General features: G+C 38.5%; 1 protein-coding gene across 2 annotated transcripts in view; it reads right to left on the bottom strand.

Annotated features, from left to right (window-relative positions):
* Positions 1-10923: 10923 nt before the first annotated feature.
* The window catches only part of LOC117971931 (tyrosine-protein kinase transmembrane receptor ROR2-like), a 78688-nt gene continuing 73447 nt past the window's right edge, over positions 10924-16164 (bottom strand). For both annotated transcript variants that reach the window (XM_034920051.2, XM_034920050.2), the window contains exons 8-9: positions 15491-15696; positions 10924-13489 (exon numbers count right to left, since the gene is read on the bottom strand). In XM_034920051.2, the coding sequence (XP_034775942.2) occupies positions 12047-13489; positions 15491-15696 (1649 nt within the window). In that variant the 3' untranslated portion in view covers positions 10924-12046. The remainder of the gene's footprint in view (positions 13490-15490; positions 15697-16164) is intronic.

Below are 16164 nucleotides of genomic sequence, written 5' to 3' on the forward strand. Positions count from 1 at the left end.
ACAGCGCCTTATTTATCTCCATCCAGCAGGAGACACTATTGTATGGTTGGTGAACTTCATATGTTTGCATAACAGAACTCATTCTTACCTCTGCTCACACCTTCTTTTGACACCGTGTAACAAACCCCTATGTTTCTCCCTTTTCCTAGTCATCAGGGAATGTATCCCTCACAGCCCTCCCAATTTAACCATTCTATCAGCCAGTAATCTAAAGTTGGATGGTATAGATATAGAATAACATTCTGTTTCACTGGGGGAATGAATTTGCAGTCACCTGGGGAGATACCTCTCAAAGTTTGACATGTCACCCAGATATGTGTTCTTATGAACAGAACAACCTGAAAAAAAGATGATCTTAATTCTCCATTTCCCATGCAACCAGTTCTAAAGACACATTGCACAAATTCTACAGACAACAGCTGGGGAGAGGCACGGTTTATTACAGGTCTGTATGCTACATTTTAATGTGGTATGGAATAGAAAGGAGCTCTGTTCTCCTGTGACAGCGTACTACTGTTGTAAAATTAGGTCATCAGGGAACATAATTCTGTCATGTGAATATTGTGATCACATGTTGAAAAACACAGCTGCCTCTACTGAGAAAGATGATGAGTGGTGGAATAATGCAATTAACAGAAGTAGTTATGGAAATCTATATACGTTTAATGAAGCATATCCTTCATAATATTATTTTTACATCTGAAGAGAAGAACAGCAACTAAACTGTCTGGCACTGTATAATCATATGACCCAAATCCAAGGAAGTACAATATTGGAGTCTGTAGCACCAGCAGTGTACAATTGTAGTATTCTCCTTACACTTGACTATACTACACCACCACTGGAAGCTGGTAGCCCAAAAAAATGGGGAAGCAGAAAAAAAGACAGGGGGCTTGGGGGTCCCATTAAGATCCTAGCAACAGTAGAATCTTATTGTATGTTGACTGACACACTTTTCATAACATTATTATTATTATTATTATTATTATTATTATTATTATTATTATTATTATTATTATTATTATTATTATTATTATTTGTTTGGCAGACACCTTTATCCAAGGTGACTTCCAGGTGTTATAGGGCAGTACTGTACAGGGTTACAATGCAAGATTAATATTTAAATACAGTATAGTTTACAGGAAGTGCAAATGATACTACTAAAATACAATATAAACTAGGACGCAACCAGTTAGGATTACAACAAGTTATATCTACAATGACATATTAGTAGTGCAAGGATAGTGCATCAGCTGAGGATTAGTAACAGGGTGCTTAGATCAGGGATTTGCCTGCGCTAGGGAAAATAAAACTACAACTCCCATAATCCACGCATGTCAACAACGCTGCCTTCTCATTTAACTTTGGTTTAATGGGATAAACAATCAAGGGTTTTCCACTCTATCAACCAGTGACGCAGTTTGTTTTGTCTACCGTCTCAGATGTTTTTAAAATGTTCCTGCCTTTATGATGGATTTCTTTTTTTGCTGGTCAAAATCTTGTTCCACTTCACTTATAATCGTGCATACTCAGTGAAGCAGTGCTTCAGCAGGGGGCGGGTGGGTTTGAGTTGCTCCTCCATTTAAAATCAGGGATCAGCCTATGTCATGTGCCATTGCTAGTACTGTACTGTGTGTGGTTATAGCAGATAGGAGTTTGTAATGGATGCTTGGACCACTCCTATTAAAACCAGTGCTCAGATCACATGATCTGCTACTGCTAGTACTGTGGTTAATAGGAGATAGGCGTTTATAATATGCTGTTACTATAGGGATGTTGAATCCAGGGTTAAAATTTCATTTTTTCTTGCATTTTTAGACAACATTGTATTGAACATTGTAATATTATAATGCTACACAGCAATATATATATATATACTTTGAAATTTTGAGGCACTGCATCCTTTGCCTCCTCAAAGGAGCCTCCACTGTACACCACTCTAAGATGTATTACACTACATTATTAGCCTGATGAATGTATCATGTATGCCTGCCTTTAGAATCCAGTTTTATGTTAGTTGGCATGGTTACAAAAGGTCATCTTCCTATGCCTCTTTAAAATTCTATGATGTTGAGAAACTGAATACTAACTGTTACTGTAATTGATATGTATAAGTGCAAAACTGTCTGTCAGGACTATTTTTTCTTAATGTCTCCATGATACTCATCTACTCATTGCAAGTTTCCTGGTAAGATATTATCAAAAATTAGATAAATTACCAACATACAAAACTGTTGCTACTCATTTAAAAAGAAGAAAAAAAAAGTTCTCTCTATAGCACTTCCAAAGATATGGGCAATGATAAAGAAGCTTAATAGTACACAACTTACATCAAATTGACACAAAGCTTAGATAGGCTAAAAAAAATGTATTAAAACCTTGTAGATCCAAATCCTACAAGTAACGAAATCAGGATAAGCGATTGAATATGAATGGATGTAGTTACAATTGCCAATTATTCATTTGTTTTAAGCAAATGGCTTGTGTCATCCTGATCATCTCTCATATTTATGTACCTCATATATCCGTGATTTCAATGATTTAGCTCTTGACACTTTGCACCACTTTATTAAACATTAATGAGCAAGTTGGTGTCGACGGTTTTATGCTGAGGCAAGTGCATTCATCTTCCATTATCGCTGGCTACCATACAGCAGATATTTCAGTGTTGTATAGATGGCAATCTAAAGTGCACTGTGCTTCAATGTTGTACCTTCCAGCTCTACAGCACCAATGTAATCCACTACACTTGTGCATGTGAGGGGTGGCGAGGCGTCCCGGGCAAGGCTGGTCTGTGCTCTTTGAAATATGAGACCCAGACACAGAAACACAGTTTAATAAATCACAAAACAAACAAAAACAAAATAAAGGTTTGAACAAAACTCTACAAATAAAACTCTTCAAAATAAACACAACCCCAAACACCCAAGCTTTGCTATCCCCTGCATTGTTGTTATGAAACTTGGTGCTAACATTATTTAACATTATTGGGACTATCAGATATTGGGAATGTATGGAAGTGTCTAGCTCTCTTTGCACATCCATCTGTCTGTATGTACACTTTGCTGTAAATCATACATTTTTATATACTTTACCATGATACCAACAAACATCTAATTTGCTTACCTAATGGCATTTAGGTCTTAAATACTACATATCCCATTTTTATTCATTGCTGTTATTCTTAATACTTATTCTTATTAGGTAATCATCTTCTTCACCATGCTGAGCGCTCTAATTTGGGATTGGCATCTTTGTTATATTGTTGATACACATTTTGGTTTCCTTAAGTAAAAGCACCTGATTAGCAGTTGAAGGGGAGTAAATAGTCTGAGCCTTGACACATGTGAATACTCAAGGGTATGTGGGGGGGGGGGGGGGATCCTGACATTTAAAGAGCAAGGGTGAAGGTTCAGAACAGTGAGTGCATAAGACATGAAGTACTGATGCTGTAATCCAAGAGACTCAGCAATCAAATATGCAGGTCACGCTGGGGAAATAAGGAGACAAGCAATCATTAAATAAACAGACAGAGCACTGTTTTACAATAGGTCAGTCCAATCGGAAAACCAAACAAGTTTCAAACTAACCCTGCTGGATAATGGCATGAAAATGAAAGGGAGGGGGGGAGTTGCCACCCTAGAGAAAAATGTCCTTGAAATAATGAGGATTCATTTTCCTCCCATGCTAAAGAACAAATGGTCGCTTCATATTTTAATCTTAAAACACTTTTGAAGGCTTTTGTCTGACTGTCCTGGAGACTTGCCTTGGGTACTTTTTAAAGGCCTTAGGAATGTGTACAATTATACACTAGAAAGAAATTCTAGTTGACATGAGGGCTGAGATAGATATCCCCAATTTTGTTCTTAACAAAACTGTAAACAGCAGAGGTATATTGAAGCTTCAGTGCAATTCTGCTGTAAACCTATCAGAGCTTCAGAAGCTACATTATCAGTGGAATCACGGCTGTAGACATCCTCAACCTCAGCACAGGGGTGTAGCTTTTGACCCACTAAAGGGATGTTGCTGTATTTCTAGATGGCACTGCATATTCTTTGTACAATGTGCAGTGCCATCTAGTGTTTAAAAAAAGACCAGCATACAGTATTTCAAGCATGGCAACTGAAAAATAGGGCATGCTTTGTTATCCTTCATATCGATGTAAATAGTCATTCACTAACTGCTTACTGGGATAAATATTAGTTTGTTATTTGGGCAACTCCATTGGGAATGTGATATATTGAATAAATATTGTGTGTATTTGACATGATGTTTTGACCTACAACGTCTTGTATATTACAGTAAAAGTGATAAATAAAAAGTATTAAAAAATAAAACCATGCAACTCGTTCAATTTGAAAATTATTGTGGAGACAAGAAAATTGAACAAAGAAGAATTCAGTTTTCTTTTCTGAAGATTTAATGAGCTTTGACAAAGCAATGGAACAACAAGCCAATTAAGACTGTTTTTCAGACTTTAATGAACAGCTACTTATTTGAAATGGGCTGTTACCTAAGTAGTATGTTAGATTTTTGAATTGTTAATGGGAAATTGACAGTATTGCATGGTTTCCTTTTAGCAAATGAATGCCAAATGCCACTGTGTGAAAATAACTCAAGTATTTTGCAAACAAGTGAAGAAGACAGTAACACTGGGTGATATCAGTGAGTGCTATAAATGCCTGATTAAACAGAGTGAGTATATAAGAACATTTTACAAGTTTGCTTCAAAAAGCTTGTCAAATCGAACACTACGAATCAAGGGTGGTGAGCTCAACAAGTCAAGATATAATGATGAATCTGTGTCTACCCATTTTACTGCACACATTATCACATTACACAGCACATGGTTAATCTACCTTGTATGACATTGCCTCTAACAGTTTGAGCCACCATGTCTTGCAAGCAAGTAGCAGAAGGAAAATAACTGACTTTATTTATTAAAATATCAAATTCATCCGATCAGTTTTTCTAGTGTCGGAGCAAGAACCCAAAGCAATTAGACACCTTGTCAACAAGCTCAGGTGGCTTCATTGTGTTCTGTCAGATGTGATTTTAGTGTACATAAAAACTACTTCATAAAACAGATTTTAAACAATTTATTACAATATTATTCAAAGCAAAAAACGTTACATTTCCGAAAATGTTTAATAACATTGATCTAGAAATTATTTTTAAAAAACAAAAATACCCAAAACAATTCTCTCTGTGACAAACTGCAGAAATATTTAATATTGAAACACAATTATGACAGAAGCCTCTTTCATTGGCGCAAGACATCAAGGCAATGTTTTGAACTGTACATTTTATCGTATTTTACATATTTATCACAGACAATCTCATACAAATGTGAGACATGATTACAACCACATAGCGAACCAGAATATTACCTGAAATCACCATAAACAACCATAGTTATGACATCTTGCTGACAAGCATAAAATCTCTGATGCACTTTGGGGGTCATGCTTGTACACATGTATAGTCTTGCCATGGTGTTATTTTCAAAGAAAGGGCGCCATCTGCTGTTGGAATAAAAATAACGCAGATATGACAAAAATCAAAACATTAAAAAACAATCTGTGTTCTTGATTACATGCTCTTTCTGTACAAAATACTGGTTTGAGGGAGTGTTTTAACAAAAAATATTTCCAAGTAGGTATGCACTGCATTTCAATAATTCCCTTGAAAAAACATAGCAAGGCATATTTTTCAGGTTTAAAATAGCATGTACCCATGCTATTATGAAACAGTATAACACATGTCTATAACAAACATTTTAATAATGTCAACTGACAATGTATTCAATGTTAATTAGGTAAGCAAGTTGACTTTACTGTTCAGAAGCAACCATAAACTAGAGTTTTGTTTTTTTTAAAACAGACTACGTTTACAAAAACAAGTGTGTGTAACATTATGGAAAACCCAGAAGTGTACTACATTCTACAGTGATAATATAATTGATATTATCAGTGTAGAATATAGTTTTTATATTATCAGTGTAGAATTAGTTTTTATATTATCAGTGTAGAATATAGTTCACTTCTGCGTTTTCCATAACTGTATGGAGTTTCTGTTTAACAATTTAGGTATGGGACACTGCAGCTTTAATGAAAGTGTTTTTATGCCGTCGATTTTGACAAAAGTATTTGTTTTAGACGTTCCACTTCAGCAGAGAGGGTAGCCAGCTGGTTTCTGAGATGTCCATTTTCAGTCCTCTCTCGCATATCTTTTGAATAAAATTTAAAAGGGACAGAACGGCAGTTTCTCTCAATGCGCTGTGAACCGGCTGCAGATATTTTTCCAAAGTCAGTTTCCTGAATATGTCTCTCTGTGTGTGTAAATTCTCCCTTATGTAGTCGTCTGTTTTGCTCAGCTGGTGCAAATGTTTTCTCTGATGCGCCATGTGCACAGCTGACTTCACATTCCTCTTTGCTTTTGTTTTGCCCTGGACTTCCGTGAACAGACGTGCCTGTTAACCCCAAATCTTGATGTGGACCACTGTCTTCGTCTGTGATCGGCAAATACTTCAAATGTGCGCCTGATCCACAGGGAGATTCCAAAGAAACACGCTCCACGGCGACGTCTTCTTTTGGAGACAATGTTTTCTGGTCCAGTGTCTGGTTTGTTCTGCCATTTTTCATTCCTGATACTTTTAATCTCAGTTTGTGAGGCAAAAATGACAAATGCTTCACCCAGTTTTCGACGGTGGTCATGTATGAAGGGGGTGGGGACTCTTTCCCCGAGTTCCCTACACAAGTAGATTCCGTTCCTTTATTCTGATCGCCTTCTTGTATTGATCGGCAATCGTGGTGGGTTTCTTGTGGTGGATCACCGTTCTGACCGTCAGTTGCATCGTTTACTGAGCTTTCTTTACCTTTCTGGTAAATTAGAGAATCATCAGCATTAAATGGATATACTTTTAAAGCACTGATGCATCTACTAGTATTATTCAAAGTGGTCGGGCTGACTGGAAGTTCGCTGCAGGTAGGGTCTGATGAATCTAAAGGGACACCAGAATTCTTACTTGCAGCAAGTTCCAAATTCTTTTTGGACCGACTGCTATTGCATAGCGTTGAAGCCTCTCCAAACTGGGCACTATGGTGCGTAAAACGAGGGCCATCTGCAAAGGAATTGCTCTGAAAGGTTAAATGGGGCTCTTTATTGTCTGGGAAAAGAGCAACGAGGTTATTTTGTGGGTCCATGCGTGCACGCTGCTGAAAATGTTCCCTGTACAAAGATTTGGTGGCTGCACCATCGATACATGGAGCAGGCGCAGGGGCTGATCGCACCCCGAGCACCTGGTAAAAAGGGGTCTTTCGACCAGCGTTAGGAGGTAAATAGTTGGAAAAGGTGTGTGATACGGCAGGTTCATGCATTTGTTCTGAATCGTTTGTGTCCATAAATCTTATAGCAAAAAGCGCTGCCTTTAATTTCTCGTTTTCCCTGAGGAGCTCCACAGCACGGGTCTCCAGCCGCATCTCCTCCATTCGCCTCCGTTGCCTTGATCGCCTGGCCGCCTCGTTGTTCCTTGTTCTTTTGATCCAGTAACTGCTGTCCTTTAGCTCGTCCGGGGTAAATTCTCGTTTTCTCCTAGACACTGAACTCCCCGTTCCCTGGTCGCTCAGGGCAGCGGGTGACTGTAATCCTAAGAAAGATCTAGCAAAGAAACTGTAAGGGCTCCGTGTGCCAGTCGAATCTGACGAGGGAGTGCTGCAGAATTCCTTAGCCATGGGAGACGAGAACATATCAGGCAAAGAGGAGAAGTCAAAGTCCTTGTCTGTTTCTGAGTTTGTAACTACTGCCAGCATTGCCCGATTCACTTCATTTACTGAGATATTTTTGCTGTTGGCAAGGCTTTGGGTTTCTCTGTGAGGGTTACAGATAACATCCATGATCGATACTGTTTTCATTCGTTTTGCGAGTCGGACACAAGTTACTTATAACACTGAGGATGGGCCACTGGCACACACTGGTACATTTGAGTACTTTAGCCACACCTCCACGTAGTAAAACAACTACGGTGATGCTTTCCAATTTTCCTGTCGACATCTGATTGGTGTAAATAATGCACAACGCTTTGTTTTATTGACTACATTAAAAATAAATAAGTTCCTAGTTCTCATTTTACAAGCTTCTGAACGTTATGTCAAAGTATGAGGCGCCGTTAGGGACATAATTAAAACAACTGACACTGACACACTGAAATCACATAGCTACCACACAGTGAAATCGCATACGCTATATAGTGAAATCTCATACACTACAAGTGAAATTACATATAGTACATCAAAAAATTACACAATTGCGTGTCTGCTGTTTCAAATACATTATTTTAAACAGCAGACACGCAAGCACAGATACATTGCGGCTATTGTCTTCCTCAGTATGTATTCAAACAAAATAAATAACACTTGTATCTAGTTATTGGCGATTATTACAATTAGTTCATTAATTAATACTTAAAGGGACATATTAAACATTAAAATATAAAACAGTACACAGTAGTTGTTTCTCAATAAGTTATTTTACAATTACAGAAATAGAACCAATGAAATTTCTCATTTAACCCTCCTGGATATTCAGTTTGCAGCCCATGTATCCATTTCGCTTCTTTTTGTAAGAGTATGTCATCACGATCACCACCTCTCCTTGGATTCTTAACCAATTCAATACAAGAATCTAAGGGAGCAGATGTCACGTACCATTGGGGTAAAATGTCTTGATATTGATGATTTAGGGTTAGGATTCCTTATAGCACTTTTGTGTTCACACATTTTTTTTTTTTTTAATTCTCTTTTTGTTTTACCCACATAACACAATCAACATTATAATAAAATACACAAGAAAGAAATTACAGATATCTTACAAAAAGTATTGCAGAATGTGGATAAATAATGTTGAGTTTGATTGTTACAAAGTAATCCTATACATCCAATATTCTATACATTACCCAAGATACATACATATTTATTAAATCCACCAGGGCGTACAATAGTGGCAAGAACTGGATCAGTGACTGTATCCCGCTCCGGCAGCCGAACCTGGGGCGAGCCCCCATTCCCTCTTCCCCTCTCCCGACCTGCTCTCCTTCTCACGCTTGGTTTGCTTGTCTGTCGCTTTGAACTCTGAACTCCCGACCGCCGTTTAGCCAGGCTATTTATAGTTTAAAAACTGCTAATTAAAATGATCCACGAGTGGGAATGTTACCTTTTTTTTTTTTTTTTTTTTTTTGTAAAAAATATAGTGTTGATTACATGGTGCATTATGCATGGTTAATTCACAGAAAGTTACATTTTTGCTTCACTATATGTGCATTATAGAGAGGGAGTTATTTTATTTTGTATTTTAGTCAAGTGTGTGTTATGTGTACCACGGCGCCCCTCACCTCAGTTTATAACACTCTTCAGTTGCAACGCTCATTGTGTGTCGCCCGAGATCCGCGTTATATCGAGAGAGCACTGTATTACAAATGCAAGCAACTAGAAAACGTTTCACGTATGCATGTAATATAAATGGCAGTATTGTAGAAATAAACATTAATTTTCAGATCAATATCTGCACTTCAGTAACATATACAGGCAATTTTGTGCAGATTTATACAGATAGAAAGTCTTACTCCTGCATGGCCCATGCTTTTTCTTGGCCCACAGATTGCAGCTAATCAGAAAGAAAACACTTTGTAATCCAATAATTAAGGACACGGTTGGAAGAAAGTACTTGACTGGAATGGAATGGAATGGAAGAGCCACAAGTGAAAAGCACTGACCGATGGCAGTATTAAAATCCACCATTAGATCAATGAATAAACTCTTTCGCCTGTGATGAACAATGTATTTGGGTCAGCTTATGAAGATCTGTTTAGGTCTAACTTTGTCAATGGCCTTAGCATTAACTTTTGAGAGCAGGATAATGTTTTTTTTTCCCTAAACACCCTTCTGTTTATTATAGTAGCCTATTAGAGTTATCAGCGAGGGTAAACTGCTAAACTAATGAGATTGTAGAGAAACGTACGTAACACAAGGCTGAGCACTGACTTAAAGAGCTTAAGGATAATTACGTCAAACAATTAATTACCTCACGTGACTCCATATTCTTTATATTTTAAACAATCACCTGTACCACCTTCTCATTTATACGTATTTGTTTAACCTGCATGAACACCGTCTCTGTTTACAAACACGATCGTTAAACTAGTCTGTTGTTTACTCGTTATTATTATCATTGTCATTATTATTCTCTAGTCCCTGACCATTACCAATAAAGACTGAACATTCGCATTACCTCATTCTCTTGGAAGATTACCGAACATATGGCTATATAACAAAACCCTTGGCATCCCTGGGCCGACTGAAATCACAAGTGTGAACGGGGTCGTAAATGTTTTTCCCCCCCACTTGTTTTTGCTGTTTTTAATTGATACCATTTTCTTTTATTATCTAAAATGATCTGTTGTACCAATGACTGTTAAATAATAAATTTGCCAGGGTATACATTTTTCAAGTTGTGAAGTCCCCAAATCATGTTAGATTTACACTAAAATATGATTGTGGGTGAACATTCTTCCATAGTTTAGCCTTCTGTGCACTCTGCTTCACCAGAAACCACACATTGTTGGCTTAGATGGTTTGTGCTTTCACCCTCAGTCTAGGGATTGCTAGGCTTTCAGTTTTTAAGCCTCTTTAAAAAGCCAGCTTTTGTTTGCATTTTATCTTTTCTTCTGCCACGTTTCTGGCAATCAATCAATCGCCTCTTTTTTTGTTTACATTATCAGCAGTTGATTGTCAAAATTTTTCCCGATATGAAAGTACGCACAAAAACATATAATCCAATGCACACTACACACACAAACAGGGGAACAATGAGAACTGAAATTAGCAACCATTCTATATTGTATCAGTATCACAGATACACACTCAGTGGAAACGTATATATTGTATCACTTTATTGGATACTCCATGTGGCTGGATGTACAAAATATATGGCTAAAGTGTGAGCTGGATACAGAGATATTATCACTTCTGTGAGGTTTACAAAAATCATATTGAAAATGTGAAAAAGGACCTTTTTGCCAAAGTAAAAGAAAGGTAATACCATTTAATAAACTCCAACCAAAGTGGACAGAGCAAACATTTAAATTACAATATTCTCAAAAAAAAAAAAAAAAAAAAATCAGAATACTTCAAAGAGAAAGTTATTCAGATAATAAAAACATATAAATTACATGTCTGTACAGGGTTTCCAATAATAAGAAGGAACACATCAATGTACAAATTGCATCATTATCACTAAAATCATTGGATGTTAAAGCCTTTGCATGCTCTTCAACTGCTTGGAAACTCGTTACATTCGTCATACAGATGGTATTGAGATTTTTCTTCCAATGACTATGCTTCTTTGACATCTGAGGAGCGATTTGTCCTTATTCCAAAACATTTCATTGTTCTTTGATGCCATTTGCTTCATAACATTCTGGAGTTTATATTATTTTATGACCTAAAATCCATGATAAAAACTAGCATTCCTTAAATCTGCATTTTGTTCCCATAAATCCACAGAAAAAAGTATTTCATTTGTTTGAAATATCTTGATTTAGTTCATTTTTAACCTTCTCCATTGAGATTTTATCCATTTGTCTTTCTTTCCCCCAATTGAGAGATTGCAAATGCAAATGTAAAGACACTTTCAGTTCAGATACGCAGTGGATTTTCAGGTATTTTATCTTGAAAAAGTAACTTGAAAAAAAATCATTGTATTGCTTTATGTTGCACAGCAACAGTTTAAAAAAAACCAAAAAAAAAACAACCTTACTTAATGGTATGCAACACTTATGATAGAAATACTGCCCACCATTTGCATCTGCACACATTTCTACTGGTTGTAACAACTTGGGATATTATCTTAAGTCACCCACAGCCATGAATTGAAATCCAAAACAAAAAAGTCACACAGACAGGTGACTGCACATACCTAATCATTCAGTCCCTTCACATAAGGTATTTTGTCATCTCAAAAAGGATTAGTTAGCCATGGGTAGTAGCACTTTCTATGCTTCTGACTGTATGTCTGGATCGTCTGTCTGCAGAACGTCAATGTCTCCCAGCAACTCTGTTTCCGGCACTGAAACTTCTTCATCTTGAGGGCCAGTCTGGGACATTCCATCTGCCACACTGTTCCCTTCTTCCGCAGCATTTAAATCATCAGGAAGCAAAGTGACCCGCTCAGTCATGGAAGTGTTTGAAGGCGCAGTTGTGACATAGCCTGTGCTGGTGGAACCGCTGCCACTGTGATGAGACCCAGGTTTGGGTATCATTTGTGGGTGCATCTGCTGCGGTGGCATCTGCATAGGGATCTGCATGGGGTAGAAGTTTTGTAGGTAGGCTCCATAGGCTGGCATAGGCTGATAACCATTCATTGGGATGTAGAGCTGGGGAGGTGGATGCATGGGTCGAATCTGGCCCTTCATTGGGATGAATTGGGGCTGTGGAAAAGGTTGGGTTTTCTGCTTCGGACCAACATACCGTGCAGCACTGACATTGCTGACAGGACTGGTGCTGATGGAGCTTGTTTGGGTGGTGTTACTGGCACCAGAGGTCTGAGCAGAGCTGTTATAATTGGACAGGCTCTCCCAAGTCCTTAGTCTGGTGTGGATGTCTTTGAATCTCGGCCTTCTGGCAGGGAATTCATTCCAACACTCCAGCATCAGGGTGTATATCCAGGCAGGGCAGTCATCTGGGCAGGGCAGCACCTGGCGGTTCCTGACCATTTCTATAACATCTTGGTTGGAGTAGCCACAGTACGGCTGCAGCCCGTAGCTGAAGATTTCCCATAAGACCACTCCGTAGGACCAAATATCTGAATCAACTGAGAATTGACCATACATGATAGCCTCTGGAGACATCCAGCGAATAGGGAAAGGGTTATTCCCTATTAGTTTATTGTAGTCAGCTGAGTAGACTTCACGAAACAACCCTAAGTCTAAGATCTTCACATTGAGTTTATCACATACTAAAATGTTTCTGGTTGCAAGATCTTTGTGGACCATGTGGTGGCTGGAGAGGTACTCCATCCCTGCAGCAACCTGAGTCACAATGTGTAAGAAATCTGCTGGCTCCAGAGTTGATTTCACTGTCTTGTCGTCATCAGTGCTGCCTACGTCAGAATGTGGTGACCTCATCACCAGGAACTCATGGAGGTCCCCATGGCCGGAGTAGCTGAAGATCATACTCATGGGCTGTTCCTTTGTCACCAGCCCAAGCAGACAGACTATGTTGGGGTGCTGCAGCCGTGACCTCATGAGGGCCTCATGCTTGAATTCCTCCCGCAGGTTCATCTCAGCTTTGTCTTTTACAGTTTTGATGGCAATTACTTGGGTCTGCTCCCCAGGGGCTGTGCTGTACAGGTGTCCCTTGTAGACCTTCCCAAATCGGTCTTCTCCCAGCTCTTCCATGAACCGCACAGCAGACAGATTGATTTCTTTCAGTTTTCCCTAGGGGAGCAAATAAAGAGAATATATGAACCAATTGGGCTTTTACAAAATTTTAAATTCGCCTTTAACAATAAAACAGAAAATGTACATTTATCACACAAAAAAACGATGAGCTCATGTTTTACATTTCCGATCCATATTGGAATAAACTTTGATGTACACCAGATTCAGTCAGCATATTAATTATATGGTACTTTATTGTTTTCTTAAACTTTTGCCCAAACAAGTTACGTACACTGGGTCAACTGCAACAAACTAAAAGTAGTGTACTAACTGAGGAGGATCCCATGGGTAGTACGGAGGACAGAACTAAACTAGTACGCAAGTTAATACCAATTGCAATGAACTAGGCTCAATTGCAAGAAACCCAAAGTAACTGCTGTTGCCCTCTAGGATACTAAAACATGTTACTGAGTAAGTCCAGCAATTTCTGTAGACTAAAAAGACTTGAGCTCTCGTACTAACTGGAACAAATATAGAAAAATGTATTGCCAAACTGAACTATTCATAAGCAAAAATTATATTAAATGTTTACCACATACAATGACCAGGAGTTTAAAAGGCGGTATCATTTTTTCAAGACTGGTGCCAGAAAATGTATTTAGATACTTTAGCCTAGTTGGCTTTGGTTTTGTAGCAGCCCTGAGGTAAATAAATGGAACCTTTTTATACCTGACGCCCCGCTGGAACACACCTGATTAGATTCCACACCTGGTAATCACACACAGCAGGCAGGCAGGCTCTCCCAGGAGCGTCAGGTACTTCATTAATTCATTACAATAAATACACACTATTTACATTTACACAAAAAAAAAAAACTCTTCCTGCGCAGGGCTCCACTTACATTAGTGTCTACTTATGTCAGTTTTCTGATTCACTGGAGCCAACTATCTGTCCCTTTAAGCAATTGGACCCCCCCCCCCCCCCCCTTCAGTTCCTGTTACCTTAATCCTGAGTTCCGTACTAAAGCTGTGCATCAGCTAGTTGCAAACTTTTTTCGTTGCAATCGGTACTAAGTTAGCACGCAGCTGGGGGTGATCCTGAGATAGTACCATATTAGCTAGTACGGAACATCTGTACTAAATTTACAAGTTTGTTGCAATTGACCCACTGTGTCTACATGGAATTTACAAAGTCTACACCTAGTGGCTGTCTGTCAGAATTGCCTTTTATGGCTTTGCTTTCTGTAGTAATACTGTAGTAACAGCAGCTAATCCATATTCCAGTATGGAATGGGCACCCGGCCCAGTCTTCTTCAAACAAACAGAACGAGAGATCCTTTAAAACAGACATCCTTCCTTCTGACAGAAAAGCCAGTTCAAATCATTAAACAATATAACTTCATATGGATTAACGCTCTACAGCAGTGGTACTCAGCTGGCCCTCAAGATCCAGTCCAGTCCAGGATTTTACTCCAAGCAGGTTCTAATGTAGTTAATTGAAGATGTTGAGGCAATTATCTAATTTAGGACCTGCTTGAAATAAAGACCAGGACTGGAATAGACCTCCAGGGCCAGGGTTGAGTACCACTGCTCTAGTGTTCCAATTACTGCTAAAAGCTTTTTCTGTGCACAACTGTTAAATCACATAAAAAAAGCGCTGGAGGCTTGCATTTAACATTTCGTCCCCATAGTGGAACAATAATTAAAAATGTAGGAAACAAACTTGGATGTACACCAGATTCAAATCAGCAGGCTATATGGTACTTTAACTTGTTATGGCAGAAGTGTAAGAAAAAAATTAACAAAACATGTTAATCTGTGCCTTATTCAAAAGAATTATTTTAGAAAATTGGATTACCAGCACTACAGATTGATATAATATCAATGCAGACTTGCCACTGAAGTTTCTTTCCGTCACTATGACTATTTTACTAGTTACCAGAATAAAATGAATGGTATCTATTTTTTCACGAGCTGATTTTTTTGGGGTTCGATGAAACTGAGTAGTTTTCACAGAAGCTAGTGATTGCAGAATCGTGTTAGAATTCTGTAATGTTACCTGGTGTTTATGTTGGTTAATGAGAGGCATCTCCATATCCTGGCTGGGTGACGCAATTAGCTGGCGACGTGGAGGAGTGTCTGTGGTTGCCTTCTGTTTGTTCCGGCACATGCAGACTAGGAAGAACAGGCAAGCGATGACCAAGGGGATGGCAATGCTAGGGATCAGAATGTAAAGGATCTCCATTTTACTGTTTTCTCTGGGATCTGAAATACAGGGAAGAGAACTTGAGCTTTAGATTAAAACAATGAATACATTTGTACATGAAACAGTGATCGCCAGTTTAATTTTCCTCTTATTTGTGTATGTACATGGAGAAGAAACTGTGTCTACTTGGCATTTACAAAGTCCCCACCTAGTGGCAGTGTGGAAGAATGGCCATATATGGTTTACTTGCCGTTGTAATAGCAGTTAACCCATATTCCAGTAGGGACTTGGCAAGCAGCCCAGTCATCTTCAAATAGACAGAAATAGAGTTCCTTTTAAAACAGCCAATAATCAGGTGCCCTTGCTTCTGACAGGAAAGCCAGTTCAAAATCAGTGCCAATTACCCCTAAAGGCTGTTTTTGTGCACAGCAGTACATTTTGTGATCTAGAAAAGTGGCTTAACTGATATCAACTGTTAAATCAGAAGGTCAGTCCTAATTAGGTTACAGTATGACGGGCCTTGCAGA

This window comes from Acipenser ruthenus, chromosome 2, assembly GCF_902713425.1.
Source record: "Acipenser ruthenus chromosome 2, fAciRut3.2 maternal haplotype, whole genome shotgun sequence".
NCBI lineage: Eukaryota > Metazoa > Chordata > Actinopteri > Acipenseriformes > Acipenseridae > Acipenser > Acipenser ruthenus.